Raw genomic sequence first — 20,328 nt, 5'->3', positions numbered from 1 at the left:
CTATACAATCTAAACTATTCAAAATCAACAAAGAAAATAAGAAAGGGGAACACAATTTTTCAAGCCATCGTTATACTTGAAGTGAAATTTATTCATGATCAAATTGCAATTATTATAGTCCTCATTTCTCAAACTTTGGCCTAACTTTTCAAACCTTGTGGTGTCAAGTAAGATTGAAAGGACGAAGAGTCTATATTAGAGTGTAATTTCTATCTTTCCTATTGGATTTTTGATTTTTCTAAGATTTATGTATGTTTCTATTGATTATGACATTATTCATTAATCTCATCATTAACCATGAAGAAATTCTGTGTGTTATTCTTAGAGATTCTATCTTTGCGTCAGTTTCTTATCTTTTTTATGATTGAATGTTTGAATTTTAACTTTTCAAATACTATTACAAGATATCATATATGTATAATTGCATGATATTATACTACATTGAGTTGCACTTCCGATCCAATAATTTGAAAATGTGATTCATCATCGATGATGTGCTAGTAAGTTGATTTATAAGAAATAATCATTAAAGTAATCACGAATATCAATAAATGAACATACTACGTAAAGGTGATGTCAAATTAAAGATTTCATTGTATAATATCTGTCTGTTCCATAATAATAGAGTCATTTTATCATTTTGGTACTTTTCATAGTAGTGGAGTTATTTCCCTTTTTAATAAATGTCAACACATTTTTTCTCATTTATTTTACTCTCTCTTACTTTATTCTTTTTTTATCTCTCTACCTTTTTCATTTCGAATTAGAACCTAGTTCTATCGAATTAGAGCACGAACGTTTGAAGTGAGAAGAAGAACGAGATAACCCTAGTTGAGGTGCTAGGGGGCGATTTCCACCAGAACCGGGAATGAGAATAAGTAATTAACTTTATTTCTCAATGAATAAAAATACGATAGAATTCTATTATATAGAATTCTAAAGCCTAATATGTGTCTTGCTAATCAAGAAACATAATTAAAATTAAAGATTACAAAAGATATGCAAACTATCTAAAGATAAATAACTAAAATAAGAGATATGCTAAAATCAAGAAAAGAATATTGATGATGATCTTTGGCGAGATTTGCTAGATCGAGGACCCTATCAATTTCCTACTTTATTCTTCATTTATTTAACTCACTTACACAATTTTTCTTAATTTTTGATGCCTTCACTATTATAAAACGGAGGGAGTACTTAGTTGATTCATGAATATATGAATATCAGATCGTGCAATGTAATTGGGTTAATAATAAGCCAAATCGGTGAACTTAGTTCTTAAATTGATAGTAGTAAATTGATTACCAATAATAAGAATCAGGTTAGGGACCAAATCACTATCAATATGCATTTTTTCAATATAAATGAACCTACCCCAAATTGTTTTTTTATCTACCTTTTAAGAAAACGATAAATGCATTACCCAATACTCCATTATGATTGGCATATTTACAAATATCCTACTTTAGTTTATCAATAAAGTATTCACATTCTGTCAAGATAAAATTCCAAACATTAATTTAGTATATGATCTTTCACCAATAATCCTAAAAGAGTGATTATGCATGGACTAAAAAGGTATGGTGTCACTTTCACTTCACATCGGAGATAAGATTAGTAGAAAATAATCACATCTACCATAATTATGCCTAGACAATTTTGTACAACTATTATTGTCATATTCTTCTTTCCAATCTTTTTATTATTATTATTGAAAAGATAGTACTACATATAACAACTAGTTTGTTTATTTATTAATTTAGGAATACTATATAATTTGAAGTGGGAATAATATAGAAGGGTTGTAGTATTTTTCTATGTCAAATCATTTAAAGTTATCAATTTTTGGTAGTACAAGAGTTGATGGTATTTGATGTTATTACAATTGAATTAATTTTAATATTTCATGGGAAATTAACAAATGTATGAACTTAATTAACTATGGATACATAAACAAATTAAACAATATTTATTTAGCTCAAATTTTAGCATTACGAACCTCACCAATTATCGAAAAATCATAAATCGTGAATTTTACTCAATATTTATTTGATTCCACAATTTTAAAAAATAGTGATATATATTTAGAATATCGATGGATTCAAGTGTTTAGTTGTGGATTTAAGTGTTTGAGTTTATGAGTACTTGAAAAAATAAATAAAATAAAATATTTGTAAAAATTAGGCTTCACTTGGTAATTAAGATTTGCAATTTCATTTCAACTTGTGATAACAAAACCTCAAATTTTTGAACAATAATTCCGCAAAAGCACCTAAGTGAACTCAAAATAATCAAATTTACACTTGCTTCTGAGTCACCAGGTAGAAATCACAGAAAATCATCGGAGTAAACCTTAATCTCCGATCAATCTGTCGCGTTAGAAACTCGTTCAATCCTCGATCATTCAACGAGAAAGACAGTCATGCCCGAACCAGATCATTTCACCTCAGTCCATCCACCAGCGCCGCCTGCTGTCAGCCCTAATGTATGGACAAAGTATACGTCAGACAACTTTCGTGTAAATGGCTTGGAAGAAGTGAAGAGGCGTTGAATTGCTCGTGCACGTTTTATGAGTTCGTTTGCTCTTAAGGTCGAGCTTCTCTTGACACACTACGGTTTCAAGCCATCAACCATAATGTTTAAATTTTTCGATAACATTTTCAAACACAGAAGATATAATCTATCAAGGGGGAGTGATCAATTGCTAACTTTTTTAAGTTGCTAACTTGCTAACTCATCAATGCAATGTATTAAAAATGTCAACACAATGACATTAAAATGTCAACACATAATTTTGTTGAACTTCAATATAATGTGTTGATATTATGTGTTGATATTTTAATGTTACCGTGTTGACATTTTTAACACACAACATTGATGAGTTAGCAGAGTTAGCAATTTAAATAGTTAGCAATATAACGCACCCCATCTATCAAGAATCATAATCCCACGAATCATTTATCCTAACAACGTTACATTTTTTTCCTTATTGTTACCGAACATTATTAGCAAAACGTAGCATGATGTGATAAGGGGAAGGGGGGTGGATTAAGACGAACAAACCTGCCTTCTCCTTCGGCATTGTACAAGGTACCATGAACGGCCAACAACATAGCACGGGAGAAGAAAACCAGCAAGCTGAAGAACCGAAATCTGATACTGGATTCAAGAAACAGGCAAACAGAAATCTTAGATTTTGATCTTGATTACATAGCGCAATTTTGAGGTTATCAAGAAAATTTCGAGTTAGGACTTACATGGACGAAAACTGATGATTCGCGAAGAACTCCAAAGTCTCTCGTGATCATAAGAGTTTGGCGGATGAGCAAGAGCATCATCAGCTGCCAATATCAGAAAAGAGCATGATTTACGTCACTGTCAAGAGAAGGGAAAATCAGAAATCGGTTGGAAGGTGTTCTGGTTTGCTTACGACGATAGCTACTGATCGGAAACAGGTAAGAGTCCCGCTGTTGGCTATGGCATAATCATCGTAATCTGACTGCAGAAACTGGCGCTCAGCTGCTGCAAAAGCCAATAGTCGAGGGTCTCGGAGATCTATGTGAGGACCCCAAGCTTGTCTGATCGAAAGATAAAAAGGCAAAAATGAGACAAAAAGCCGATTAAGCAAGTGTATACACAAAAGAAATCTTTTCACCATTACTCAAAATCATGGACAAAACTAAAAATTGGATACATATTTTAACAAAGATAACGTTATCGAAAACTATCCAATCCTCATTTCCTATATCTCCTTTCATGTTATACAACAAAAAGACGAACTAGAATGCTTAACTAGATAGTTGAAGACAGATTTTACAAATGGAACAGAATATCTGATTGAGGATGAGGTGAAAGAAGTCGACTATCTACCTGATATCGATAGCTAAGACATCAGCATTCGTTCTTGGAGGCGGACAGCTATAATTCGGAGAAAAGACCTGTTGATTCCAAATATTAAACTTCTACTACATTATTTGATCGACGTGATGTTACATAAATACAAAGATTCTGACCTGATTGCATATTTCACAAGTGATATCCCCTTTCTTGTTGCACCATCTCTGAATGCATTTCCTGTGAGCAAACTACACGAAAACCGAAGGAGAATTAGCATCACGAATACAACCAATTATCTAACATTAAGACGAGCATTCACATAGCGAGGCATATGGCACCACGATAAGTATAAGACTCGAACCAAACTCACCAAACAAGCTCCCCCATTAGATTCATGAAAAAGTGAAGTTAATCTATACTTAACAAATCTCACTTTTCATAAATAAAAAACTCTTCAATAATCAGAAAGTAGAAAAAATCAAATAAAAGACACCTTTTTTATTAATTCTGCAGCAAAAAATTTGCAGGAATTTAGTATATATTGAATATTGTATTAATAATCTTTGTGTTTCATTGACTCATTCATCAAATTCAAGGCTGCATTGTACCATTGTTGAAACAATGTAGAAAATTCAAACAATGAGATTCAGTCTAAATGAGGATAGGGGGCTTTGGCCCCCACCAAATATTTTTTTCCTTTTTAAATAAATTTTATTTTCAAACACTTAAACTCTTAGATAATTTTGTGAATCGTTATATAACAGATATCATCACATCAAAACAGAAAAATGTTTTCTTTTCGAAATCCCAATCACAAGAGTTAGAAAAATGGTGTACCCATGTGAAATGCAATACAAAATTCAAGAACATTGATTCATATGAATGAATCCCCTTTACTCCTAATCAATAGAATCTATCAACAATGAGATAAATACAGTAGGCACTAAATGCACAACTGCACCAAATTTAAACCATACCATTTTATGTTCATAAAAATACAATAAATTTACCTAAAAAAGGACAGCCCATTAAATATGCAGAGATTCCAAATACAAAAAATATTATACACATCATTTTTTTTCTGAAAAAGACAATAAATATATACCAGAAAACAGACATCCCATAAAAAAAATCCCACAATGCTCAACATAAATAAATCCCAAACACCAAAAATCTAAAAGACACATTTTTTTTTCATAAAAAGACTAAATATACCAGAAAACAGGACATCCCATAAAAAAAATCTCACAATGCTCAACATGAACAAATCCCACACACCAAAAATCTAAAAGACAGCATTTTTTTTCTTAAAAAGACAATAAATATATACCAGAAAACAGACATCCCATAAAAAAATCTCAAAATGCTCAACATGAACAAATCCCACACACCAAAAATCTAAATGACAGCATTTTTTTTCATAAAAAGAAAATAAATATACAAGAAAACAGGACATCCCATAAAAAAATCTCACAATGCTCAACATGAACAAATCCCACCCACCAAAATTCTAAAAGACAGCATATTTTTCTTAAAAAGACAATAAATATATACCAGAAAACAGGACCCCCTATCAAAAAAAGCCCACAATGCTCAACATGAACAGATTCCACCACCAAAATTCTAAAAGACAACATTTTTTTCTTAAAAAGACAACAAAAAAAACTCATAATGCCCAACATGAACAAATCCCACATACCAAAAATCTAAAAGACACCATTTTTTCTTAAAAATACAATAAATATTAAATACCATGTACCACAAAACACTACACCCCATCAAAAAAAGGGATTTTTTCAAAAAACAATAGTAAAAAAACAGAGACTAGAAAGAAGAAAATCTACTCCAATCCCAACTTCCATCCATCTAAAACTCAAAACACACACACACACACACAAATTAAACATACTGTAAAAGTTAAAAAAAAAAAAAAATCAAAGAAACTGTTTTTAATGCACACATATGCTACAATAATCTCATAACAACAAACCCATAAAAAAAAGATGCAAACTTTGAGAGAGAAAAGGGGAGAAAAAAGCAACCTTGAGGGTTCCATTGCAAGCACAGGGAGCTTCCATATCCTTCTCCTCATCTTCCTCCTGGCAAATCTTGCACTCCCTCAAACTCCCCTTCCCTTTCACACTGCTAACCTGCGCCTCGCTCTCTCTCTCCGCCGCCGAAGAAGACGGCTCTTGGAAGCACGCAGCTGAGGCTATTATCCTGTCCACACACACCATGAAATCATCCACCATTTCTTGCTCTTTTTCACCCCTGTTTCTCTCTCTAGAAGCCAGAAAAGTGTGGAGAGGCGATGGAGTTTGATTTTGTTGGGTTCGGAAATGAAATAAATAGTGTATTTTGTTGAGAGAAAGTGGATTTTTTTTTTTTCATTTTTGGGGATTTTTTTAGATTAAAAATGGTGGAGTTTGTGGGGAGAGTGGCGGATTTTACGAATGTGGGGGTGTGGAAGGACGGAAATGCCCTTGTTTGGTGGGGTTATTTACGCGATGTGTTCGAGTGATTTTATGTCGTGTTTTAGGTATGGTTTAGTTAGCCTACTTTTGGATTGTCACTATCTTCGATAATTATGTTAAATAATTGGAAGGATTAATTATTCTATTTAGTTAGAATAATAAAATATGATACTTTCAAACAAAATAAAAAAATGTGCTCGTTTATCATTAAATTAGAAAAAAAATTGGAACAAATATTATACTACTATTATTTTAATTATATTTATAAATTATAATAAATATAAGTATGATATATAAAAATATACTCCCTCCGTCCCATTTAAAATAAAACATTTAGAAATCGGCACGAGATTTTATGTAGTGTTGTTTTGTGAGTTAATGAAGAGAGATGAAAAAGTAGAGATAGAGTTATTTCCATTTCAGGAAACGTTTCATTTTTTTATGGGACAACCAAATAAGGAAAACGTTCCATTTTAATGGGACAGAGGGAGTACTTATTTATTGATTATAATTATTGAGGAATAGTTTTAAACTAATTATATATTATTGATATTTTTGAATATTGGGTGATCACGAATCCTTCTGTATCAGGTCTGTAGATAAGGATAGAGAATAAATTTGATCACGCTAATAAGACCTAATTTGAGTGAAAATTTGAGGCATCACAATATTTTTCTGAATGAATGAACAAATTCATATGCATTTCTCCAAAAATGGAATGAATTTAACCACTTGTAAAATTGGAATTCATGTATTTGGCCATATTATGCATAAGTGTTAAGTATGGATCTTATGAACTCATAATTATAGTACTTGTCTTGTTTTAGTAACTCACGCTGAGATGAATATGCTTATTACTATTAGTCATATTTGCCTCGTGACTATAGGAAGAAAATTCATTGTCCTTACAAAATCTATTATTAATAGATTGTGAATTCACATGATTCCAAAACATATACTCCTACTCGATTAGCTTTCCATTTATGAAGTGATCCTCCTACGAAAGAAAGTAAGAAAGGGATGACCGATAAAGATTTCCGATTTATCGGATAGTCAGGTAATTCGAACATTCGACTTATTAACTTTTAAAAAATATTTTATCAATTAAGTTGGACTTTTATGTTTTATCTCGAACAAACAAATCTATCTTGAGCTAATGAGGGGCTAAAGCTATCAAGCTAAACAATTTTTTAGTCCTTTAATGTGCAAATGTCCATGTCATAACAAAAGAACATATGAGAATTATCTTCTCAAAATAAAAAATTTAATATCTAACTCCTATCAAGATAAATTTGTATTTTCTTAGATATCATTTAAGTAGTACTTAATTAATATGCCAACATAAGCCAAGGACTACAAATTTAGCTATAATAATTTAACGTGACAACTAAGATTAATGGCCATGAAAGAGCTAATTCATTAAATTTTATGCTTCTATTTTTTTATGTCCACTCTAATTAGTTTTTCCTTTTATGAGAGGGAAATTTAGAGAGGATCGTAGTCATTATATTTGGATGTACACACATATTAGCTATATATACAATGTGCCAAGTGATATAATTAATATTATTACTCATTAAGTTTTGGTACTTAGGTAATTGTTATTCGAGAATGCACTCATAATAAATTTCGTATTTGCAATGAAAAAACTATTAACAGATTTAATTAATAAAATTTGACGACAAGTTGGTATTAAGACCAAAACTTCATCCTTATCCGTTGTATACAATTATTGTCTTTAATTACAATGTTATGTACTTATGTATCTACCTTAAATATCTACCTAATTTACTTTATTTATTATAAGGCAAATATTTAAATTTATCTACCTTTTAAGTCACCTTAATTATATTCTTGTAATCTTGTTTCATTGTTTGTTAATTGGTTTTTTGGTTTAAATACCGATAAAGTATGATTTAATGTTTGATAAAAATAACATATTCCTTTTTATGTGAAATTAGGGACAAGTAATCAAAGTTAGAAACATTTTTTTTAATCCAAATACCCAAATTTAGGTAAACAGTAAACTTTTACACAAATTTGAGTAAAAACATTTGGGATGGTCGAAATTTATTGTTATACATATATAGAAGGATGACTATGACTAGGAAAAAGCATGATGTTATGGACATCTTTCTTATTTTTAAATAATTAAATTGCACTCAAAGTATTTCATGACGTTGCCATTATACCTCCAATTAAGTTATTAGTCACAAGTTGACACACAGATATTTATTTTTAAATTTGTTCAAATTCCATTTCCGAATAACTTATAGTACTATTCTATTGCCAATTCTACTAAGTTTAATTTGCATTTAGAACCTTGATCTAAATAATTAAAATGGGACACACATTTAATTATCTATTTAATTATTAAATATAGAACAAAAGTTATAAAGTTATTTTCCATGAGAATAATTGACTTCCTTGATTGATAGTAAGTAAATCAAATATCATAATCTATGATGATGGTTGGGACAAACCACATATGATTAGCCCAACGTCATAATAATTGCTTAAGTGGTAAGAAAGAAGCAATTATAAATTCGAAGACAGTTTTTTGAACAGAATAATAGTTTAAATAATGCATGAGGGGTTGGCCATATTAAATCTATAAACAGTCAAATATTGTAATAATAGCGATTGTAACTAGGCAACCATTTTTCTATGATTGGCATTTATTTAAAGTTTACTCACTATAAAAAAAATAATATTGACAAAAGGTTGGCATTAAAAAAGAAATTAATTCACTTTCAAATATTACTTACTTTCTTAACACGCCCCACTAGTATTTTATTGTGGTGAATAATATATTTTGAATTAGTGTTCCTTAATATTTATATATAAATCTCAACTATTCACTATTAGTCAACCACCATTTTCTATTTCTCTAGATTTGTACTCTATAATTTAGACCGGTTTTAGTTAAAAATACTACACCTAAATAATCTTTAAATTAAAAAAATATTGAGATTAATTATGCTTAGTAAGCTAAATAATCTTCAAAATATGGGATTGTGATTATGGCTGTTTGATGCCTATTTTTACGACTGAAAATCTAAATAAATGCTGATTATGTCATATCGTATTATGGCTGTTTGTGCTTTGTTGTTTTGCTCTCTTTTTAAATGAAAATTTCAATTGTATTCTCAAAAATTTTAGTTTGTATAGATCGTTTGGTCATCATCGATTCCAATGATTGAAAGCATTTTATTCTTATATAAAAGCATATATGTAATTTCAGTGTTAAAGAAACTTATTTACATTGTTAAAAAATAAGAATAGGAAATTATCCTACTATGATAGATTGTCTTTTGCACAAAAGCCAAATTAGGATTCAAATCTCGCAATATATCTGTAAAAATCTAATACAAAAACGTGTTACTTTTGTACTACTAATTTACTACTCTTAATTAGTAGGCACATAGATTAGGTTAATTAAATTTGCCATTGCAATATCTAGAAGGGCACTATAGGAATTTAAATAAGTCAACTTGACAGGTCAAGTGGGTTGGGTAAAAAATACAATAAAATAACAAATGTGTATATATTGATAAATATTAATATGCATATAACATGATCCATATAATTATGAAGTGGAGGAGAGAGAAAAGGGATAAGATAGATGTGATGTTTATTTTATTTTATTATAAAAATATTGCATTATGTAGTGTATAGTGGGAGGGAGACTTTATGATTATGATTAAGAAATTGTGGGGAACACATCATTAGCCGTGCAGCTCAAAACGCAGGTACAAAATAATAATGATAATATTCCTATGTGTATATTATTGCAATATGGATAGGGAGACAAATTGGATAACAAAGATATTTTAAAAAAAATAATGGTTCCTATTTACTTTTATGCAACATAGGACTCATTTAAAATGCATAATATATTTTCGTATTTTTCTGTAAATATTTTTGAATCCACGAAAGAAAAAGATATATATGGATCCATCCAATTGGTTTCGAATATATGGACTTGAATTAAGTAATTATTAAAGTAATTAGGTCATCATCAACTTGATTTATACAATCATGGGAATATTAGTTCAAAACTAATGATAATTAAGTTTTGAGTGTCAGCGATTTATTGCAGTCCTTCTCATGCCAGCAAGAACATTTTAATTACAAGATACAGTATATCCCATTATATTTATTTAATTAAGCACGTACATTATTGAATTATTGTTTTATATATATAGATATACATGCTGCATACTTGCTTATAAATATAATATTGAGTGAGATATGCATACTACAATAATGCTTATGAGTTACTTCATATACACTTACACAGGGGTGCGTTACGGTCAGAACGTTCTGACGGTCAGAACGGCAAATAATATACCGTTTATGCACAAGTAATGTACCATCCCCATATTATATACCGTTTATGCGCAAGTAATGTACCATCCCCATATTATTTGCCGTTCTGACCGTCAGAACGTTCTGACTTATGGGGATGGTACATTACTTGTGCATAAACGGTATATTATTTGCCGTTCTGACCGTCAGAACGTTCTGACCTGAATACACTCCCACTTACATATATACTCCCAATAACATGATATTGTTTTTTTAAATTATTATTCACACATATATCTAATCTAATAAAGGGATAATGATTAAACAACTACCTTGAATTTTGTACTCGTTCTCTATGCTAATACTCCATATTATTGCAATGAAAACTACATCCATCCAAATAACAATGAATTCTAGTAGTTTTATAATTTTATCTATATAAATAAATTTTTTCTTTTGCTATAGACCAAAACGGTCCATGATTCTAAAAAGAAGTAATGTTGAGAATTACGTCAACCATATATAATTGGAATTTTGAGAAAAATCGTGTTGACGGATCTTATTTCATCTCCCAATCTCTCGATATGAGTAAATTTTATCAAATACTAATCCTTTTAAAATATCGAGTATAGGAGTAGATGCTATGATGCCCACCAAAATTAATTACGCTATACTTTGTTATTTAAGCACATACAACTATACATATAATTAGAGGGTTCAGGAATCGGCGGTTACGGTTTTGGAAATTGTTGAATCGGAATCGAACTGCGAGGGTGTTTCACGGTTACGGTTACGGTTCCAAAACCGGCACGGTTTCGGTTCGAAAATTTTTGAACCTGAACCGAACCACGGTTCAAAAATTGATGGTTTCGGTTCGAGTAAATTCTCTCGGTTTCGGTTCGGAACCATAACCGGTGGTTACGGTTTCGATTTTAACTGCCGGTTCGGTAAACCTTGGGCAGGTCTACATATAATAGTAGTTTTTATAGGGACAATTCGATACACTGACGGACCCAGGTGGGGTCGGGTGGGGTCGACCGACCCCACCGTGGTCTGACCAGCGCCACCGGAAACTTCATTCACAGACCTCCGATTAAAGAAAAATTTCTCCTCCCGACCCCACGAAGCTCCATCTTGACCTCGCACAGTGGACATCCACCTCATTCATTCAAACTTTGTAGAAAAATGAAAAGAAGAGAGGGATAATCAGTGGGAAGATTAGATGAGAGAGATGGAGAGGGAATTCAGAGCGGTTGAGCAGTACATTGAGGAAGAAGAAGCGTTGAAATGGGCTCAGTACGTGGCCCTCAATGAGCAGGCTTCTTTTACATAAATCTAATGAAAATGATTATTTAAGTACAATTATGTTTATAATAAACAATAATTCCATTGCATTCTATTATTTTTTTTTTCTAACTTATGATAAATCATTAAATAATTATTTATAAAATATTTCAACATTAGAAATATATATTTAAGTGAGAAAATAAACAACTTAAATCGTACAATCTCCACCCAATAATAATATTCATTTTACCAAACCATTTAGATATGCCTATAATAGAAGTCTCATTTTACTATTATTAAATATATATGTAGACCTCATATTCATAAATTTATTATAATTCCTATTTTTATTATAAACTAATTATTAAAAATAAGATTTAGATTCCATTTTTTTTCAAACTCACATTTTTTTAAAAATTTGTGCTTAAAAAGGGGTTCAAATCATGGGTGGAGGGAGTCATATTTTTTACATAATTATCTAAATATTATATTATATATTATAATTATTCAATTATTCGACCCCACGAGTTTCAATTTCTGGGTCCGTCATTGATTCGATATTGCTACTACTTATGATTAAAGTTTATGATTAATTTTTTTTATCACTTATTTGGTGGTACTTTTTTTTTATAAATTTGGTCTATAATAGTGTATCTTGGTCCGTTTCTATAATAATATTATTAAATTATAACTAATAATTAATCATCTCGAGCTTACCCCCACCATAGAAAAATACCTATTTAAGTGAATGGATGTATATTTATATGGTGGTGAGAAGTAGAAATAATGATTTTACTATTAAGTTATTCCAAATTTCTAACCATGTCATGTTAGGCCCGACCCGTCTTAGGCCTTATATGGTCCAGCCCATTTCAGGCTCTCTTAGCCCATTACTAATATCTTATGGGTTTCATGATTGGGCCGGAACAACTCAATTATAAGAAAAAACTGGCCCATATTTTGCCCATCTACTCAACTTGTTTGTCACTATTGAGCCTAAACAAGATACTCCTTACTCCCTCTGTCCTAAAAGAGTATGAACAATAGATTCAGCACGAGCTTTAATAAATAAAGAAAAAAGTAAGAGAGAAAGAAAGGGCAGTGGAAATAATGTTAGTGGAGAGTGAAGTCCATATTATTGTAATGGTATACGTGTTAATGATAATGATATAAGTTGTAAATAAAATGATGTGTAGGGATTAATATGTTGTTTGAATTTTTTAAAATTAGAAAGTTCATATTCTTTAGGGACAGACGAAAAAGGAAACAATTCATACTCTTTGGGACGGAGGGAATATTATAGACCTTCCAAACAAGAGTCAAAATAGAATATTTTTTTTAGTCCGTTTTCTGAAAATAGAATTTTTTTTCTTTGTAATCCGTTTTTTGAAAGTAAAAGCTTTTCATTTTTGGAAATGAACCCCATAATTCATTACTTTTTCTTTTCCTCTCACTTAATTTATCCATTTTTTTCTTTTTTCTCACTCTTATTTTATCAATTTTTCATTAAAACTTGTGCAATTTCCAAAGTTTCTAATTTTAGTAATTGGATAGTATACGTAGGAATATTTTATTTATCCTGCCAAATTAGCCCTAATTCTATATAAATATATATGAGAATTCCAACCCACGCCTTCTTGAAATTACCCTCTTGAAAGTTGAGGATATGACAAAAGGAACAGTAAATAAAATTTTTACTATCTGCAGGCCCTAAAATTTAAAAAGGGCAAATTCTATCACCATATTTTGTATTTTTCTGAGCTATTTTAAGAAAGCAGCTGCTGTCATGAATGTGGAATTAAAATTCTCTATTACACAAAGCAATCGCTTTCTTTCTTTTGAGAGAAAATACAAAGCAATGGTTGCAAAGGAAACACACTTCCTTCTTGACTAAGAATGTGCCTTGTCAACGGACAAACTCATTGATGATTTCAAAGTAGTATCAAATTTTGTATGAACTCTAATTCTGATTCTTTAAAAATAAAATAAAATAAAATGTAGTTTATGATTTAATTAACAAAAACGCGTGTTAATTCTTGTCTTTATTTTCCAATCCTAACACATTCCATAAAATGAGTGAGAAAGAGAGTATCATCAAGACATTGTGTTGTATACTTGTATTTCATCCAGGTAAACAAAATTTCTTTCATCAGGTTTTTGGATCATAATTTGAATCAATTTTATGATTTTGTTGTTATTCAGTTTTACTAAGAACTATTATGATGTTGTTTCTCAACATGCATCATTCTTGATTATTGATTAACCGTCTTCGTATTTATATCTCGGTTTTTCTTATTTTTTTAAGTTTTATTACATAACTAAATTTTTAGGTGAAATTGTATCTGATATAATAAACAAGAAATCATACATGAACGTCATTGCTGATGAACTAATAATGCTGCTATTCATAATTAAAATGACATAGTTTGGTTGAAAAATAAACTTAATTAGGCAATTTTTTTTATAAATGTAGGATAAGTGTGTTTAAAATTTTGGCAAAGACCATAATTTAATTAAACTTTATATGTTTTTGATAAATTTGTAACAAAAGAGAACAAACCCTAACCAACTAGTCTCATACCTGCATATTCTCAGAATGTCGCATTTCCAAGTCCACGCCCCGACATTCATCGCGCAATCTGTAGTCGAGATCTACCCCGCCTGCAGAGACTTATTCCTCCACGTCAAATCTCAAGGAAGAGACATCAAGCAGCTAGAAGACCGGCTAAGCGAGCTCATAGCCCTCATGGCTTCGATCATGTCGAGAAAACACGAGCTAGAACGAGGCTTGGTCCAAAACTCAGCCTTCTCACAAAAGAGCAATGAGTTCAAAGTGTTAGACACCATAATCTCAGCCATTGACGTCAAGTGCTCCAACTTCATCAACAAGTATGCCAAGATCACGCGGCGCCACCTCCCCTCCTCCACCAACGACGCGATCTTCCTGATTGAAGAGCTCAAGAAGTTGAGATCCAAAGTGCTGACGTTCAATTTCTTGAAGCTTGCAAAGCTTAGTAGAGACATTGCCAAGATGAATGCCCATGCGGTCGTGGTTTTGGACCGGCTGAATCCGGACCACATGATTTGTAAGAGATTGGAGATGAATCAAGAGAGGTTTGGTGATGTTGATAGTGAAGATCTTGAGTTTTACAATGTGTATGTTGATGAGGTTTTGAAGCATTTGTGTGAAAATGGGGGTAGGGTTGGGATATTGGGAGGGTTTGGGACCACATTTGTGATGAGGAAGGTGTACAATCGACTTGTTGAAATGAGGTATTCTTCTGGCTCCGACACTGGTCTCGAGATGGATTATGTTATCTGGTTGGAATATCCGTCGGAAGAGGGGGGAGAGGAGGAGGTTATTCAGAAGCTGCAGAATGAGATCATGGGGCAGTTGAGCATAGATCACGAGGCGTCCACGAGCAAGCATGTGAACGGGGATAAGATTTCTGCTTTTCTTCGTCACAAGAAGTATATATTGCTAGTGGATAAGGTCATCCACGGAATTGATCTGGGTAGGATCGGGTTGAGAGGGCACCACGAGTTTAGGAGACTCGTGGTGGCTTCTGGTGATAGAGATGTTATGAGCTTAATGGTGGAACATATTATTGAAATATGATTGTGATTTTGGTGTTAGAAGGTTGAGATTGATATGTTTGAACAATTATGTTAATTTTATGGAGTATTACTTAGTTTCTTGTTTGGGTTGGGTATCTTATAATTCCCTTTGATGTTATTTTAGATTAAACCTTATGGTTTCATCTCTTTCCATTCTAATAGTAATAAATTGTGTGCTAAATTGCAATTAGCATATCTTTTACTATTAAAGTCTATGACCTGATGTCAAATTCATAAATTGTGGTAAAATTTATTTAATTTATAGAAAATTATTCTCTAAGGTCATCCAGAATGCTGCCTCTTATCCATCTCTTAACCCTTTCATTTCTTCACTATTCATAGGTCCCACTGTACTTTCCTCCCTATCTCTTAACTAAGACACCACACCTACATCCATCCATCTCTTAACCATCTCATCTCTTAACTATTCATTCAATTTCATTTTTCTTTTCAACAAATCCAATTAATTAAAAACACACTTCTTTAAATAAAATAAAATTACAATTTAAAATTATAAAAATATAAAAAACACATAATTAAAATCCTAAGAAAATAAAAATACATAATTAAAATCATAAGAAATAAAAAAACACACCATTAAAAAAATGGAGGCTAAGAAGCAGAAGAAAGAGTTGTCTAATGAAGATCATGTGCGTCTACTGGTTGCCAAATTTTGCCCAAATGTGCTCCATTAGATCCTCCTGGAGTTGCGTGGGTGGTAGAATCACGTGTCCTTGCCCAAATAGACAACCGCTCTTGCAAAGACGGATGCACTCCCGTTCGAGGCGGACTACTTGCGGTTGAGCTTCCCGGGGTTTCAGGGTCGAACCAATTTCCCGCCTCAGGTCCTTCGTCGGCGACAATCATGTTGTGCAAGATTATGCACGTATACATGATGTCGACCATATTCTCCATAAACCACTGTCGAGCCGGGGCTTTGATAATGTTGAATCGAGCTTGGAGAATGCCGAATGCTCTCTCCACATCCTTGCGAGCAGCCTCTTGCTTCTGCGCAAAAAGAGACTCGCTTTTCGTTCGCAGGCCTGTTGAACGTCTTCACGAAGGTTGGCCACTTCGCATAGATGCCGTCGGCAAGATAGTACCCCATTTTATACTGGCGATTGTTAGCGATGTGATGGCCGACGCTTTACCATTTAGAACTTCAGCGAAGAGGTCGGAATTGTTGAGCACGTTGACGTCGTTGTTCGAGCCGGGGACCCCGAAACACGCATGCCAAATCCATAGCCGGTAGTCGGCAACGACCTCGAGTATAACGGTGGGGTGGGTGCCTTTGTGGCCGCTCGTGTATGACCCTCTCAACGCCACAGGGCAGTTCTTCCATTGCCAATGCATGCAATCGACACTCCCGAGCACCCCGGAGAATCCGTGCACTTGTTCGTGAAGTTGGAGCAGAAACTGACAATCTGCGGTGGTTGGCTTCTTCAGAAATTCGTCGGTGAAGGCTGCCCGGACGCCTTTACAAAAGTTCAACAAACAAAGTCTCCCAGTGGTTTCTCCGATGCGCAGGTATTCGTCGAACAAATCTGCCGTTTGTCCAGTAGCAAGTTGACGGATTGTTGCAGTACATTTCTGGAGGGTCGTGTGACTGGGACGGCCAATAGCGTCGAACCCTTCTAGGAAGTACTCTTCCCGGGCCGCCAATGTATTTGCGATATGCAAAAATAGCTCTCGCCGCATGCGGAAACGGCGACGGAAGTAGGTATCTCCCCATATCGGGTCCCTCGAGATGTAATCGCGTACCAACTTTGCAGCGGCTTGCTCCCGGTCACGATGGATGTATTTCAGGGTTAGCTTTTGACGCGCTGTGGCTTCCTCCTCTTCCTCCCTACGTCGATCCTCTTCTAGCGATTGTTCCATTATTATACGCATTTGCTCAAATGGATCCATGAATTGATTCAATTTGGGAGAAGAATGTTTTGAGATGAAGAATGTAGAGTGTTTGAGTGAGAATATAGAGTCTTTTTATGGTGGATAATCTGTGGAATGATTTGGTATTTATAGAAGTGATTGGAGGCTTTAAAAAAATTGAAAAAAAATTACAAATATGAAAAAAACGACTAGTATAATTTTTGGAATTTTTTTTAATATTTGAATTTTTTCTAAATTTAAAAAAAAAATCAATTTTAACGGATATAAACGATGCCCACTCGCGGGCCGGCGAGTGGGCGTCACGCACGAACCACAGCTCGCCACATCGCCAAGGCGCGTGGCGAGACGTCTCGCCAGCTGCCTCTTCGGAAGGAGACGCGGGACGAGACGCGACGGAGACGAGAATAACATGATATTGTTTTTTTAAAGTTATTATTCACACATCAATCAATATTTATCTAATCTAATAAAGGGAAAATGATTAAACAACTACCTTGAATTTTGTACTCGTACTATACTACTCCCTCCGTCCCAGCTAAGATGACACATTGCTTAGCCGGCACGAGATTTTAGAAGTTATTGGTTAAAGTGTTTAATTGGAGAGAGAGAATGTGGGTGTATGTATTAAAGTAGAGAGATGGAGAAAGATGGATATTTTAATACGAGTGAGAAAAAGTGGTTGAGTGTATTAATTGGAGAGAGAAAGTTACCAAAAAATGAAATATGTTATCTTAGTTGGGACAAACTAAAAAAGAACATGTGTCATCTTAAGCGGAATGGGGGAGTAGTACTCCATATTATTGTAAAATTTAAATGAAAACTACTACATCCATCCAAATAACATTTATATTTTTATCCATATAAATAAAATTTTCTTTTGCTATAGACCAAAACGGCCCATTATTCTAAAAAGAAGTAATGTTGAGAATTACGTCAACTATATATAATTGGAATTTTGAGAAAAGTCGTGTTGACGGATCTTATTTCTATCTCCCAATCTCTCCATTTAACTTTTATCAAATACTAATCCTTTTAAAATATCGAGTAGGAGTAGATGCTATGATGCCTACCAAAATTAATTACGCTACACTTTGTTACTTAAAGCACATATGCAATTACATGGGAAGTGTTATATTGCTAACTCAATGCTTAATTGCTAATTACAATTCCATAGTAGCCATTAGATATTCAAATTAAAGGCCTAGATCATTAACCACAAAATGTCAATACGATCAACAAAAAACGTCAATAAGGCTATAGAATTAATTTTAATAAAAATTAATTGGGGTATTAATGTCAAGTTAGTTATAATTAACTTTTAAAAGAAATTTCAAAACTTTAAATTCATATAACATATATCAAATTAAAAATAATTTTATAAGGATTCCAACGATATACTACATGTATATGTTCCGACGTCAAAATTTGAAAAAAAAAATTTAGAATTTTCGTATTTTTCGAAAGCATTGTGTTGATATTTTCGAAACACTATATTGACATTTTCATCCAAAACCCTAATTTGGCGTTTTTTTTTTAATTTTTTTCGATTTAATTAATAAAAACGCAAATTACACGTGGCAAATTGTAGACCACACGTTTTTTAAAATCATATGACCTTGAATTAGTTGTAGTTAGCAATTAAATGATGAGTTAGCAATTGATCACTCCCCTGCAACTATACATATAATTAATAGTAGTTTTTATAGGGACAATTCGATATTGCTATTACTTATGATTAAAGTTTATGATTAATTTTTTTTATCACTTATTTGGTCGTACTTTTTTTATAAATTCAGTCTTTCTTGGTCCGTTTCTATAATAATATTATTAAATTGTACTCCCTCCGTCCGATAAAAGATGTCACATTTGTGGGGCACATAATTTTAGAAGGTTTTGTTTTATGCGTTAAATGGAGAGAGAATATATAGTTTCTATATTCATGTGAGAGAAAATATTTTTCAAAAAGGAAAATGTGACATCTGGGACAAATTAATAAGGAAAATGTGACATTTTTTTAGGGACAGAGAGAGGAGTAACTAATAATTAATCATCTCGGGCTTTCCCCCGCCATAGAAAAATACCTATTTAAGTGAATGAATGCAAAGTATTTATATGATGGTGAGAATTAGAAATAATAATTTTACTACTCAAGTTATTGCAAATTTCTAACCATGTCATGTTAGGCCCGACCTGTCTTAGGCTTTATATGGCCCAGCCCATTTTAATATCTTATGGGGTTTTCATGATTGGGCTGGAACAACCCAATTATAAGGAAAAACTGGCCCATATGTAGCCCATCTACTCAACTTGTTTGTCGCCCAAACAAGATAGACTATATTATAGTCCCTCCAAACAAGATACTCCCCGTGGCCCAATAAATATACAATACTTGATTTTTGACACAAGATTTTATGGAGTGTTGATTTTTGAGTTAGTGAAGAAAACGTAAAGTAAAAGAGAAAGAAAAGTAAGATAGTGTTGTTTTCATTTTAGGAAACCTTTTATTTTTATTGGGATAATCTAAAGAAAAAAACGTTTCTTTTCTAATGGCACAGAGGAAGTACATCATAGTCCCCCTGTTTCACAAAATAGAAATTATTTTCTTTTTTATTCAGATTTGACACACAAAATATAAAAACGATGAAATATGAAGGATAAGTATTACTCCTTCTGTTCACCTTTAGGAGTCTTATTTCTTGGTGACATGAGTTTTAAGAAATTTTGAAAAAGTGAATGGAAAAAAGTTAGTGGAATAGGAGTTCCACTTATATGTGAGTGGAATGAGTTGGTGAAAGGTGGGACTCTATTATCATTTATAATAAAAATGAACCGAAACTTCTATTCGCGGATGGACTAAAATAAAAAAAAATTAAGACTTCTATTCACATATGGATAGAGTAATAGGCTTCTA

At 32.5% G+C, this 20,328-nt stretch overlaps 2 protein-coding genes across 3 annotated transcripts; both read right to left on the bottom strand.

Moving 5' to 3' along the window:
- Positions 1-2,198: 2,198 nt before the first annotated feature.
- On the bottom strand, positions 2,199-6,209 carry LOC125215208. Of its 2 annotated transcripts, none has more exons than XM_048116561.1 (7): positions 5,880-6,209; positions 4,014-4,085; positions 3,871-3,938; positions 3,431-3,578; positions 3,258-3,341; positions 3,068-3,159; positions 2,199-2,480 (listed from the first exon to the last, which is right to left on the bottom strand). In XM_048116561.1, exons 1-7 carry the CDS (start codon positions 6,087-6,089, stop codon positions 2,447-2,449), a joined length of 708 nt encoding a protein of 235 aa, XP_047972518.1. In that variant the 5' UTR covers positions 6,090-6,209; the 3' UTR covers positions 2,199-2,446. The 2 variants fall into 2 exon arrangements, with proteins under 2 accessions (XP_047972518.1, XP_047972525.1); XM_048116568.1 differs by having other exon boundaries at positions 3,064-3,159; positions 5,880-6,206.
- A 9,974-nt stretch (positions 6,210-16,183) lies between these two features.
- On the bottom strand, positions 16,184-17,405 carry LOC125208109. The gene is made up of 2 exons (XM_048107669.1): positions 16,679-17,405; positions 16,184-16,260 (listed from the first exon to the last, which is right to left on the bottom strand). The coding sequence occupies exons 1-2, from the start codon at positions 17,403-17,405 to the stop codon at positions 16,184-16,186; spliced, it is 804 nt and encodes a 267-aa protein (XP_047963626.1).
- Between the last annotated feature and the right edge of the window lie 2,923 nt (positions 17,406-20,328).

This window comes from Salvia hispanica, chromosome 1 (genome assembly GCF_023119035.1).
Source record: "Salvia hispanica cultivar TCC Black 2014 chromosome 1, UniMelb_Shisp_WGS_1.0, whole genome shotgun sequence".
NCBI classification, from domain to species: domain Eukaryota; kingdom Viridiplantae; phylum Streptophyta; class Magnoliopsida; order Lamiales; family Lamiaceae; genus Salvia; species Salvia hispanica.
Note: the sequence above shows the minus strand (reverse complement) of the source record. Positions and strands in the feature narration are given on the sequence as shown.

Coding starts and splice junctions, on each gene's coding strand:
- LOC125215208 (XM_048116561.1), bottom strand. CDS start 6,089: ATGGTGGATGATTTCATGGTGTGTGTGGACAGGATAATAGCCTCAGCT. Junction 4,086..5,879: donor CTTGCAATGGAACCCTCAAG/GTTGCTTTTTTC, acceptor GTTTTCGTGTAG/TTTGCTCACAGGAAATGCAT. Junction 3,160..3,257: donor AATCATCAGTTTTCGTCCAT/GTAAGTCCTAAC, acceptor TCTTGAATCCAG/TATCAGATTTCGGTTCTTCA.
- LOC125208109 (XM_048107669.1), bottom strand. CDS start 17,405: ATGGAACAATCGCTAGAAGAGGATCGACGTAGGGAGGAAGAGGAGGAA. Junction 16,261..16,678: donor CTTCGCTGAAGTTCTAAATG/GTAAAGCGTCGG, acceptor TATTTGGGCAAG/GACACGTGATTCTACCACCC.